This window comes from Sminthopsis crassicaudata, chromosome 1, assembly GCF_048593235.1.
Source record: "Sminthopsis crassicaudata isolate SCR6 chromosome 1, ASM4859323v1, whole genome shotgun sequence".
Taxonomy (NCBI): Eukaryota; Metazoa; Chordata; class Mammalia; order Dasyuromorphia; family Dasyuridae; genus Sminthopsis; species Sminthopsis crassicaudata.
Genome location: NC_133617.1, coordinates 669,480,754 through 669,494,401, shown reverse-complemented (window position 1 = coordinate 669,494,401; position 13,648 = coordinate 669,480,754). Strand labels below are relative to the sequence as shown.

Sequence of the window (13,648 nt, the reverse complement as noted above, 5' to 3'; positions counted from 1 at the left end):
GGATGATGACTTCTCTGTGTAAGAAATATTATACAAGATATCAAGAACATATTGACCCGAAAAGGATATCAAGGAACAAAAGATGTTCAATCCAATTAAAAATATTAAAAGATCCAGAGAACCCCCTCCCCCAGCACCTACTATATACCGATTTTCCTGCCTGACTGTGACTCAGACTAAAGCCAGAAGGATGGGAACAATGGTAGGAAAAAGATCTCATCCTCTTTCCGTTGTACCTCAGTTAAAAGTATCATTTTTTAAAATATCTTTTGGTTTACATCATTTTATTTTCCAATACTACTCTCTCCTGCCCCACCCAGAGAGTTATCCTTTGTAACTAAGAAGAAGAAAAAAGCAGAGCAAAGCCAAACCACACAGCAATGGAGTCTGAGAGCATATGGAAGGTTCTAGACCCGCCATCCTCCATGTCTGCAAAGAAGGAAGGGAGCCCCATTTTCTTACATCTTAGGTCTAAGCTCAGTCATACTCAGGCTACTTATTGTTGTTGTTCTGTCCATTTCTATCACTGGAGGCGTTGGGCACATAATTTTCCTGACTTTTACTTCTCTCTTATCGGTTCATAGCTATCTTCCCATGTTCCTCTAAACGTGTAATATCCATGATTTTTTGTCATATAGTACTATTTCATTACGTTTATGAACCACAATTTGTTTATCCATTTTCTAATCAATGGACGATCTACTTTTTTTCAATCCTTTGTTGCTACGAAAGCGTAACTATGAATATTTCGGTGTGTACGGGACTTGCTGGGACTCAGAAGTATATCTGAGAGGTGCCTGCCTCCAGGAAGGGAGAAGCCCTAAGCTTCTAGAAAAGAATTAAATGCAATATCCCTGAATCAGAGGCTAATCCACCGAGAAAACAAGGAGTCAAGTATAGGTCGACATACTGGATAGTACCAGCCTGGTAACCACCTTGGGATCAGTTGGTACCTGAGAGCACCCTAAACCTCTGTAAAGAAGCAGCAGCCATTGCACTTCAGAGCCACCTCAGTCTCTACTTCAGTGAGTCTCCTCCTCTCCTGAGGGTAACTTCTCCCTGACTGACGTCTGACTGGAGGGCCAGGGCCACTTGGGGGGGGGGGAAGGGAAGGACAGCAGTACTCTGATGCTTTTTTGGAGTTTTATATAAGGTTTAAACGCATTTGCCCAGCAGGAGCTGCTTCCAGGGGGTGAGCACTGGGAACGGAAGTCCAGAGGCCCAGTGGAAAGATTTGTGTGTGTTTATCCAGGATGTGAGGGATGGGCAGTGTGCCTCCTGAGACAGTAAAAGGCAGCTCCCTCTGGGCCCTGATCCAGCTGAGAGAAAGGCTTCCGACCTTCTGCGGAGAGGGGGGAAGAATGGTTTCCCAGCAGCTGCTCAAGGGCCATTTTGGGCACACCTGCTCCTAAGCGTGAAGGAGACGGATCAAAGACCAAACTGGCGGATGGCGCCGGGCACACAGCTCTAAAGTACAATAAGCTTGGCTTGGACTTTACTGGGCAATAATACTCCCTGAGGTGGCCATTGCAAGGAAGCCGGAGCCTTGGTGGGAAGGACAGCGATCAGAGGGGGAGAAAACTCCTGCAGTAATCCAGGAGGGAGGGGAGCCCACGGAAGGCTGCGGAAGGCCGAGTCCGGAGGCCTCAGGGAGGGACGGGGTGGAGGCAGCTCTTTATCTAGGGAGGAGCGGGGCGGGGCCCCTCACAGCTCCGAGCTGAGCGTCCGGGGCCCGGAAGGCGGCTTCCTCTGCGGGGGATGACAGGGGAGACTTCTCCACTGCATTGGGGAGAGATGGCTATTAATTTCTGAGGGGCAAAGGATGCTTCTATTTGTGATTTTCCTTGCGTGCCAACGGAAAAAAGGCCCAGGTCTCCCACCGCATCCTGGGCCGTCTGCAGTCATGCGGACCTATGCCTGGGCCTTGGACCCAGACGGCTCCGGAGGGAGAAGGGGGGCAGTGCCCGTGCCGGGCCCTCCCGCCCTGTCACAGCATCGCCTCCCTGACGTCATGGTCCTCCCAGAAAGGGCAGACCACACTTGTGTGCTAACAGGGTGAAATTAAATACTGTTAATTTGCTTTCCTGCCTGGGCTGTGAAGCCGTCTGTCCGGAGTACCTCCCCCGCCCCCAGAACCCGAACACGGGGATGCAGAGTTAGAGCGAGCCTTATTAGAAGTACATTCTTGGACACAGCTGCCCCCAGAATCGGCAGCCCTCAGGTGGGACCGCTGAGTACTTGCCGCCCACGTTAAAGAAGCAGAGCGAGAGAGCGCGCGAGCTGTGCTTAGCGTCCGTTGCCACGGCCACTTCGCTCCGTGATGGGAGAGAGAAACCCTAGTCTTGTTTGGACCCCCGTGTGCTCGGGAGCCCTTTCTCCGTCCACCCTCCCTTCCCTTCTCTCCTCTCCTTTCCGGAACAAGGCGCGAGATCCCGTAGCTCCGGGGCGAAGCCGGATCCGCCCCGTTCCCGACCCGTTTTGATGGGCAGTTGCACGTTCGGCCTTTAAAAGGGAAAGTGTGTGTGCGCAGGAGGGGGGAGGTGTCAAACAAGGGCAACAGATGGCGGGAGACGGAGATGGCGAGGAAGCGTCACCCGGAGAGGCCACAGGTCGGGAGGCGGCCCCTCGGCGTGGAGGGAGCAGGCCCGCGGCCCTTTGGGGAGCTCTGCGCCTCCGGGAGCCCGAGACGCGATCGGGCCGGAGGCCTCAGGGGCGGTGGAGGTCGGGCACCGGCCCTGCTCCGTTTTAGGGCGTAATCCTGTGCTGGGGCTCTGGGGCAGAGCAAGGCTGCGGGGTCCCAGCCGGCTGGGGGGGGGGGGAGGCGGCCGAGGAGCGCCTTTTAGTCCTCCCAAGTAGAAAAGGACTGAGGGCAATTACTTGAGTGTGAAGTGGGGGCGAGGGGAGGGACTACGGGGCCTTTTACTTTTTATTAAAATCTTTACGAAGGGAAAAAACAAACCAACAAGTCTTAGTTATTAAACTCACTTCTCAGTGTATCCAAGCGCGAGCAGAAAAGGAGTCCCTTTCCCGCAGAGTTTAGAGCTCGGAAGTCACTCCGCCCCACCCCTCCCCCACAGACTAGTCCTCGGCGGCCCCGCAGGAAGTCGAGGCCCCGAGTGAGGGAAGGCGCGAGTCTCTGGAAGGATGTTTAATGTTCTTTTCGATGCCTTGAACTATCAGAAAGATGGCTGCCCTGACCCAACTGAAGAAATAACGAACTGCCCGAAAGATTTTGAACGCCGACCCTCATCGAAAATTATTTCTAGCCAGCTACTTTTTAATCCTTATTTTGGGGGTGGGGGCGGGGTGGAATGATTGGGTTAAGTGACTTGCACAGGGTCACACAGCTCCTGCGCGTCAGAGGATGAATTTGAATTCAGGTCCTCCTGACTCCAGTGCTCTATCAGACTGCGCCACCTAGCTGTCTCGTCAGCTAACTTTTTTTTTTTTTTTTTTAAACAACACCTGTGGTCCTCTAGTAACTGCTGCTTATCTACCTGCGTGGACGAGTCACTTAAGCTTTCGGATAATGTGGTTCCGATTTCCTTGACACGAGGGAACCATTTTTAACCCACTCTCGTAGCCCCTCTGCCCGTGGCCCGTGTGGTAATATTAGCTCTGTGCTTCCCAGTAGCCATCAAAAGAAATTATGGAAAATAAATGCAAAATGGGTGTCTGAAAGAACAACTACCGCCGGGCTATCGCAAGGACGTACACAAATAATTAGAAAGCAATGAGCAGCTGTAAAAAACACAACAACAAAAAAAAATCTACCCAAGCCTGATAAGTCTCAAATTGCGTGATAATCGGTGAGCAGAGACAATAAGTGTCTGATTTCTGGACGTGTGCCTGTGAACAACTCTTACTGCAGATGATTTCCTAGAACAAATTACATTACTCATGGCGTCATTCAAAATCTTTCCCAAGAACTGTACACTGAAGAAAATGTAATTCTAGGTTGTCTTATCTACTTCATAAACAATTAAAAAGTCAATCTACCTGATAACCCCCTTTTCGTTTTGTTTACATTTTGTTTCCTTTTTTCTTTTGACAGAAAATGCTACAGTTTCTGAAAATGAACCTTTTACATTTAGCATGAGAACAGAATCTGATCCTGTAGCATTACAAACAAAAACAACCCATTGTGGTTGTCTTGTTATTATCAGAAACAAACTGCATAATTTTAATTAACCCAACATCATTAGGAGAGACTTATCTCTCACTCTACCAAAAAAAAATATTCAAATGCACGGAACACAATATTAATCTTTTGGACTTCATTACAACAGAATGAAATATTCATGAAGTAGAGGGGTTGGATTTTCCATGAACAAAGGAGAGTAAGGTGTTCTCTTTTGGCACTTGAATGTTATTCAGGTTAATGGCTTTTTCTCAATAGGATCCCTTATTTTAAATTAATGCAATTATTTCTTTAAAATGATTGATAATCTTTATAATGCTGCCTGAACAGAGGTCACTCCTCAGTCCAAGCATTTGCCCCTTAAGTTCAAACCTTTCTGATTGATGTTCAGGATTGTTGGAATGATGTCATCCTTCTCCTTTTTCATCCTCCTCCAATACTATTGTTACCCAGCACACAGTGTGCTCCACAAGACTGGATGGTTTCCTGCCCCTGGGATGTATTCCTGATGCTCTCACTTCTCTGTGCCTTGGCAGACACTGCTCCGAACCCCTGGAGTAGCTTGCCTTTCCCTCTGAATCTCCTGAATTCTTTCTTACCCATCCTTTGAAGTCCAATTGAACTGCCAATCCCCTTCATGAAATCACCCCCATACCCACTGGGACTGATCTTTCCCCTGATTTCATTCAGGGCTTCTGATGCACTAAGCTCCATATGGTCATGGTTTTTTGGTCCTTTGAATTTTCCCCTCTGGGTTAGAGAAAAGCAGGATGCAATGCCAAAGTGATTTGTCATTTAATATAAAAGCAGTTACCTAAAGTTCATCTCATGTCCTGCTTTAAAGGGGGATATGTGACAAAAATGTGTCCTTGTGCTTTACAGGACAGACAGAAAAGCTGGGAGGGCAGCTCAGCTGGGGATAAGGGAGTAGGTCAGTATTTTTTTTCTCAACTTGATGGGGGAGCCCTACCCAGACACACAAAGAAATATTCCAGAGAGGAAAGTCCTCCATGAATTCAAGCAAAGTGAAATGTCCTGCATACAAAGTAATAGCAATGCTCTGGATGACCAGCTGTAAATGACTTTGCTCATCTCAGCAGTATAATGATCTACCATTACTCTGAAAGACCTAGAATGAAAAATCCTATCCATACTCAGAGAAGGACCTGATTGTATCTGAATACAGATTGAAGTATTCTTTCTCTCTTTTTTTTTAAACTTTATTTTTCTTATTTTTTTTATTAAGGTGGGAGATCTATGTTTTCTTTCACAATGTGACTGATAGAAATATTTCACATAATTTCACATATGGTTTCTTAATGGAAGCTGGGGGTGGGAATAAGGGAGAGAATCTAGAACTCAAAAGTTTATAAAACAAATGTAAAAAAATTATTTTAAATGTAACTGGGACAAATATTAAATAAACTTTTTTTTTTTTAAAAGAAAGAAATATTCCAGAGAACTGTAAGAGAAGGTGGGGCCAGAGATGGCCCCTGAGCTGGTGATGAGCTGTCGTAGAAGTGGACTGAAGAGCTTTTGCCTGCCTTATTGCTTAGCAGCTTAGGAGAAGTGAGATGATTTTTTCCTTTCCCAGGAGACCTTAAAAGTGAATTCTTGGAGAATTCTTCCTTAAAAAAGCATTTGGGTGCACCTGGGAGGCACCAAGCACAGAAGTCTGAGTGGGGAAAATTTTGGAGTTCATTTATATTTGTACACCCCACAGCTTTAAGTTTTAAAGCTAACACTGATCATTTTATTTTCACTATAGGAGGAGTCCTGGGAAACTCTATATGCTGCTGGATGAAATCTCATAGCTCTAGATTTCTGATTCAATGCTCTATTTGTTTCACTTTTGCTTTATTAAAACGTACTCATATCTACATCAAGCAAGGAATCCTTTAAAATCATGTAAAGACTTTCTGAGAAAGAGATTCAAATTTCTATGGGGTGAGGGCTAAGCCATGAGAAAGAGATTTATTGGTTACTACGGCTACTTATAGAGAAACTCAAGCTGAAATAATAAAAGGAAAGGCCAGGAGTCATGGTTTCTTTCAAGCACATGCAATGGTACTCCAGAATTAGTCACTCAGATCAGTAGTGTAATGCTTGGAGCCCCATCAGGTAGCCTACACACACACACACACACACACACACACACACACTAACCTAAGTATTAAAAAAAAATGAAGTGCCAATGTAAAGCAAGAATTTCTGTGAGCCCAATAAGAACAAGAGTTGAGTCTTACCCAACCTTTCTATCTCCTACAGGCCTTAATATAGTGCACTGTACAGAGCAGACGCTTCATAAACATTTCTTAAATGAATTTAAAATGACTGGGTTTTAAACTTCTCAAAAGACTAATACCAGGCTGGGATAATAGAAGATTTCCAATAATACAAAGCTCCAGTCTGAAAGCCTTATGATATGAACTGAGACTAAGAGTCTCTGAGCAGTAATTCTCCATGTTGGCAGAATCATGAGGGGAAAAGGACAGGGGAAAAAAAGAGGACAGAATGCAATTTTGTCCAAAGCCTAGAAAACCAAGGTACTGATCCCTTTTTAGGTCTCCCTCGGAGAAGTCAGAAGACTTTCCCAGAGAAAACAACTGAAGTCAATACTTAACACATCACAGGATAATTCTATTTTTCAAGGTCTCTAAGGTCTCTGTGAAAATGAGAAGAAAAGATTTAAAATCAGAATTACGTGTGAACGTTTGAAGACAATGAAGTCCACGTAAACACAGATAGCTCTGGGATATAAACAATAAAACTATAGCACTTAAGTAGTCAATATTTTTGTCAAAAGCTTTTTAATTCCATGCTTTAGATACAATTAATTTTACTGTGCCTCACAACAGTATTCAGTATGTTTGGAGGCTCAACAGCATGTCTACTGACAAAGCAAACTACAATGGAGCAACATAAACTACAAATAGGAAGAAATAGGGAAAAACTAAAATTGCAAGCGAAAACCTCAAAAGGATTTAAGTCATTTTTAAGTAAAACACTGGAAACATATAATTCCATGTATGAGTTATTCCTCTGGCTAAGGTCATTTCATACTAATTAAATCTTCAATAATAAAATTGAATTCATACTGAAAACAGTGATGTGTAAACCAAGTTATCATCAAGTCTTCACAGGTTTTAGTTAATATGGTTGTGTTTCTAAGAAAGTTTTAAGGAACATCGCCAAGTTCTGGCCAATCTTGCAAACTCCATTCTGGAGAACAAAGAGGCCAAATTCTTTAGTGAGGGTTCCCAAGTACATTTCATTTGGGCACATGTATCCCAGTCTTTTCCGAACCACAAGACAAACTCAGAATAATGCATTTCATTTCACTCTCCCAGCTGGAAAAAGAGAGTGATTGTTCACAGGCACCTCTGTAGAAACAGTCAGTGAGGAATGGTGGTCAGGAGCTCTGAAGAAGAGCTCCTCATCATCACTGCTGTCAAAAGCAATGGTGTAAAATGTACTTTTCTCATCTTCCCTTGCATGAGGGCTGCTCAAATTGTTAGAATTGAGGTCGCTAAACCACCTCATTTGCTTGTCTCCCTCGGAGCTGTTTAGAAAGGGAGAAGAGGAATCACAGAAGAATTTGTTTGCTGCTTTGGCAGGGCTATCTGCCCTTGCTCTTCCTTTCTCTACAGGCTTCAGAGTTTTGTAGGGATGTAGCAGAGGCAAGGGTTGCCTGGAGTCCTCCACTTGACCCAGAAATATATCTTCTTGTCCAGAATTTGCAAACTGGGGATCCTCTACTCTTGGGCTGAAAGCAGAGGTAACTCTTGAAAGGCCTGAACTCTTCCTCCTTATAGATGTTCTTCTTTGAAATTTCCTGGGCTTTTTCCTTTTTATTCTTTTTCTTAAGTCTATCACCTTGTCTTTCTGTTCAAGCTCTTTATTTTGATCATGTGTATTACTACAAAAGAGAGCTTCTGGCTGACACTCTTGTGCAATATAGGTGGGCCTGGTCTTAATGATCAAGTCCTTCATAGTCACTGATGAAGACTGAGATGTTTCTTCAATCATCAAGTCTCTTTTGCAGCTACTGGAGTAGCCACTGGAGTCACAGTAATCAAGCAACTTCTTATCAGGGGCCTGAGGCTCTAAATCAGTCTGCACAGCTTCATCCTGGACACTCAGACCTCTCTGGTTAAGCCAAAAAGTCGCAGTGTTTCTATAGTGCCTCTGATTTCTCCTCCCAGCTTCTTGCTTCTTGGCACTCCATTTTTCACGTTGGCATGATGATGATGGCTGGTCCAGGGGAGGAAGCAGGATGGTTTCACCTTTATCTGAATATTCTGAAATTGATTTCCCTTTCCTGGTGAGTCTTGAGGCCTGGTGTAGAGCTGGAAAGATCTGGGAATCTTCATCTTTCACACGGAAGGGTGACTGAGCTTTTGAAACAAGTGAATACATTTCAGCTAAAACATTAGGCAAATTGAGTTTTTCTAATTGGTCGCATAGCTTCTGCTGCTGTCTGTTCTGTTCGGCTGCTAGGACTTCAAGATGCTTCAGAGTGGATTTCAAATCTAAAAATTCCTTTTCTCTCTGGGGAAAAGCAGTCAGAGGAAAACCATTAGTCAACGAGCATCAAAAACATGATAGACATGTAGACAAACAGGGAGCAACAAAAAAGAAGCATTCAACAATATGAAAGAAAACTTTAAATATAAGCATTTAATCCCTGTGAGCTGATATACATAAATACCTGATTCTAAAGAGATTTAGAGGGAAATAGACAACATTTCTTCAGGAAAGCAGTGCCCTGATAGTTCCATCTGAGCCCAAGAAAGAGTATCCCTCAATCTCATCACATTACAGGACACTTCCAGCAACATTAGTTTAAAAAAAAAAAAAAAGAAGAAGTAAACCCTTGGGTTACATCAGTTCAAAGGGATTTGTTAGTTCAAGAACTAACTCCTTAAGGGCAGGGCCTGTGTTACTGCTCATCTTCAGCTGTGGATCTAGCAGGCAATTTTAGTTAGATGGACCTGAAGGTACCTTTCCAGTCATGTTCTTCAGCTAACATTTCTCACAGTGACAGACAGGAGCCCAGAGGACTTGTGAAAAGCCCAATGACACACAGAGAAAGGGGACTGAGATCCCTACTTACAATTTCAAATTGCTTCTCCATCTCTAGGACTCTCTGCTCCATTCTGCTTTTCTCTTGAAGAGCTTCTAATATTAAGTCACAACGGGCTTGGATACTATCTTGCACTAAAAAAAGAATTTAATTAACATCCTTATCTGCTGTGGGGATTAACTTTGGTTCATAGCTCAACATGGCTTCTTCCATAGGGTATCCTATTTTGACATAGCACCAAAAGTATAGAATTTAAAGTTAGAAAAGCTAAAACAAAAACAAAAACAAAAACTCAGTTCAAGCTCCTCAGTTTATGAAGAAGGGGAAAAAAACAAACAAACAACTCCAGAAGTGGAGTGGCCAAGGTCATTTGGATGTGGCAGCAATAACATTTGAATCCAGAACTTCCTACCCACAGAATTCCCATACTTCTCTACCTTTGCTCATGGTGTTCCCTATGCCTAGAATATCTGTCCCCTACTCATTTTTGTCACCAGAATTTCTACCTGTCCTTTATAGGCCAACTCAAATTCTCATTCTATATTGTATGAGTGTGTAGTAGAGAGATAAGCATTTCTGTCTCACTGCCCTAGCTAGACTATCAGCTTCATGAGGTCAAGGACCTTGTTTCCTCTTTCCCCGGTGTCTGAGCACAGTTTTCTAAACATGATGGGCATTTAACAAATGTTTATTATCATTCTGACTCCGAATCTGGAGCATTTTATGGGCTCCAGAAATAAGACTTCTGCTAATTTCTGTGTGATCAAGGGCAAGCTATTTAATCTGAGCCACAACTTTTTATCTGTAAAATGGGGATAATATCTATAGTCCTTATTTCAGAGAGTCATTGGGAAGATCGGATGAGATGATTCATGTAAAGAAGCATTTTGGAAAGTTTTAAGCACAATGGCAAGCGTCAGCTATATGAGGCTGCCTTCCAGGAGGGAGGCTTTAGGAACAAAGGAAGGGTCAGCACTCATCTCCTGCAGGAGTCTCTCAGTCTTCTGAAGTATGACTTTTCCTTCCTCCTCAGAGAGCCTGTGTTCCTGAATACAGCAGAGAGAAGATCCCTTGGGCCACATTGCAGGGAAGAGTGAGAACACCAGTCATGTCCCTCCTAGCAAAGCGACAGGGCCCATCCACCAAGCTTCTCTACACCCGACTGTATGGGACAATAACATTCTTAGTCCTGGTGTGTGCTTGGATATAGGAGGTGAGGACAGGGCCCTGCAAACCCAATAGCAGACTTCTGGCCATTTCCCCTCGACCCAGACACAAGCTTGGATTTATTTATCTGTCTGCTTCTGAAGCAAAGAAAATTCCATCACCAAGTAAGTAAATAAATAAATTTCTAATAAATAAATAAATGTTTATATTTTTTATTAGTTTTAGTGTTAGAACCCCCCCATTTGCAAGTAGAGAATATATATATATATATGTGTGTGTATATATATATAGGGGATATTGAAGACTGGTAACTTAAGCCATGCACGGCAGAACCAAGTTTAGACAAAAGGTACAAAACCCTAATATAGAAATTGAAATATGGCAGCATGGAGTGGATGAAAAATCCCACTAGATTTGAAGTCAGAGAATCTAAGTGAGAATTGTGGCTCTCCTGGCCACATTCTTCTTCCTGGACTTTATACTCCTCATCTGTAAAATGAGGAGGTTGGACTAGACAGTTGCTAATAAGCTTCTGGCTCTAAATGCTATGATGCTAAATCCCAAATCCAATTCTTCTTTCTCTCATCCTACTCAAGGCTTTCTTTCAAAGTAAAAAAAAAAAAAAAAAAGAAAGAAAGTCAGCATAGAGAGAGTGAGACTCTGCTTTAATCTTCCCTTCTCTCCCTCCCCCCTCCCAGGAGAGAAGGAGAACGGCTGGCCTGTGGCTCAGGGACTAATTGTGCAGGCTGCTAATGGGCTGGGTCACTGCTTTTAAAATGAGGTGTGCAGCTGCCTCAGTCAGATTAGCTTCAGAATTGGGTTAAATGCTAAACCTGCACAAAATCTCAAATGCTGCACCTGAACAGAGCTTTCGAATGGATGAAACAAGGCTGTCATTGGCTGAGTATCATTAAAGCCCGTGGAGTCTGATTCAGGGACACTCAAGTTGTGTGGCGGCCACCCATTCTAGCTGAGAACAGTCATCCAAACCCCCCATTCTAAGACAAGGCCCTTTGTCTCCTCTGCCGTCATTGGGGCCCCAGGGGAGCTGGGAGCAGCCTAACCTACAATTTGCACTAAGTGCCTGTTCTCCCACTCTCCACCAGCTGCCAGGCAGCCCCCCTTCGCCGCCCCTCACAGGTCCCTCTCTGGGCTGGGAATAACAGCATCTGAGAGCCCTAAGAGATCTGAGAGCCCATTTCATTTAGCGCAGCCCTCTCATTTTACAGAGCAGCAAACCAAAGCTCAGGGAAGTCACTTCTTTAGGCAATAAAAGTGGAGGAAGGCAGCAAAGGACTGAGGCGGCCCCTGAGGCAGGCAGGGGACCGTTATTCTCCTTCATACTTTATTTTCATTGATCTGATCCATAGACCTGTCAGAGTCAGAAGAGATCCTAGAGATTAGTTCTGCAAAGATTCAAGCAGAGGCTGGGGGCCTGAGGCCCCCAGACACCAGCCCCTTGAACGCCAACCATGATGACTGCCCATGTTGGGGGCACCCCGTTTTTCAGTATCTTGGGGGGAGTATTAAATTGGTCCTATTTGTGAATTTAATAGAGTCCTGTTAGAGATCCCAGCCAACTCTTCCTCAGGCCCATGGCACAGGATCAGAAGGGATTCTGTGTGATCCTAGAATGAGAACTGGAAGGGACCCTCCAAACACATCTAATCCAACCCCTTCATTTTACAGTAAAGAAAGGGAAGACCAGAGAGATCATGATTTTTTATTGTTGTTCAGTCACTTGGGGTTTTCTGGAGTGATTTGCCATTTCCTTCTCCAGTTTATTACAAAGGAGGAACTGAAGCAAACAGGGTAAAGTGACTTGCCTAGGGTCATACAGCTATAGGATCTGAGGGCAGATCTGGACTCAGATTTTCCTGACTTCAGGCCCAGGGCTCTATCTACTGTGCCTCCTGGCTCCCCCCAGGTAAAAGTGAGATTTGGGCTCCTTCCTCTGACTTCAGGGTCTCCCTCAAATGTTTGTCCTCTACCTCTCCTTCCTCTGATGGCTAAACTCGTGGAAAAAGCCATTTACACTCTCTCTGCCCTCAATTCTTTTCTTCTCCTGTACTTCTACACTCCCCCTACATGGCTGACCCTGCACTCTACATGGTTACCAGGGACCTCCACTGCTGGGTGCCCTTCTGGCCCCTGTCCCCAAGCTCTTGCCACCTCCCTGCTTCCCCCTATTCTCCCTCCCAGATCTCTCCCTACCTGCCTAAACATTCCTCCTCAGTCTTCTCCTTTGTCGGATAATCATCTATCCCCTGGCTTCTCTGCATGAATATTCTCCAGCAGGTAGCCAGATAGTACAGTAGGTTAGACTAGAGCACCAGGCCTGCAACTAGGAAGACCTGAGTTCAAATTGCACTGAGACACTTAATGATTCTGTGACCCTGCTGCGGCACTTAACTTCTATCAGCCTCAGTTTCCTAAATTGTAAAATGGGATGATAATAATAGTACCTACTTCCCAGAATTGTTCTCAGGATTAAATGGGATAATATTTCTAAAGCGCCTGGTACACAGGGGATGCTTAAGGAAGGCTTGTTTCCCTTCTTATTCCTTCTTCTGGGGTCTGCCCTGGGCTCTATTCTCTATACTTGATCTCATCAGTTCTCTTGGGTTCAAAGAATCATCTCTATGCATGGGATGCCTAATCAATAATATCTATTCTAACTTCTCACTCATATTCTACTCCTTCATTGCCAACCATTAGTTTTAACTCTCTTCCTGGCTGTTGGATAAACCCAAAATGAAACTGATTAGTTCTCCCCACCCCTCACCAATATTTATTTATTCATTGTTTTTACAAAGGTTTGAAGCATGGGAGTCTTCCCTCTCCTTCACCCTTTCAATTCAATCAGTCAGAAAGCACTGTCAATTTTATTTTCACAACATCCCCATTTCCTCCTTTTTCTCTACTCAAAGTCACCATAACTAATTCTGGCCTTCATCACCTCTTGCCTGGATTACTCTAATATAGCCTCCTAAATGGCCTCCCTGTTTCTAATCTCCTTCTTCTCCAAAATGTTCTTCATATTAAAGCCAAAGTGAATTTTCTAAGGCATAGAACTGACCCCATCACTACCCATTGTCAAGTGGATGAAATACAAATTCCTTTGCTTATCAGGCAATCTTGCTGCCACCATTCTAGAGAATTATTTAGAATTACGCCCACTGATATCACTACTAAGTCTATATCCCAAAGAGACCATAAAAAAGAGAAAAGAACCTATTTATACAAAAATATTT

At 44.1% G+C, this 13,648-nt stretch overlaps 1 protein-coding gene across 2 annotated transcripts in view; it reads right to left on the bottom strand.

Annotated features, from left to right (window-relative positions):
* Positions 1–6,973: 6,973 nt before the first annotated feature.
* Positions 6,974–13,648, bottom strand: part of IHO1 (interactor of HORMAD1 1) — a 60,866-nt gene continuing 54,191 nt past the window's right edge. For both annotated transcript variants that reach the window (XM_074288766.1, XM_074288757.1), the window contains 2 exons: positions 9,258–9,361; positions 6,974–8,692 (listed from right to left, as the gene is read on the bottom strand). In XM_074288766.1, coding sequence (XP_074144867.1) covers positions 7,475–8,692; positions 9,258–9,361 — 1,322 coding nt within the window. In that variant the 3' untranslated portion in view covers positions 6,974–7,474. The remainder of the gene's footprint in view (positions 8,693–9,257; positions 9,362–13,648) is intronic.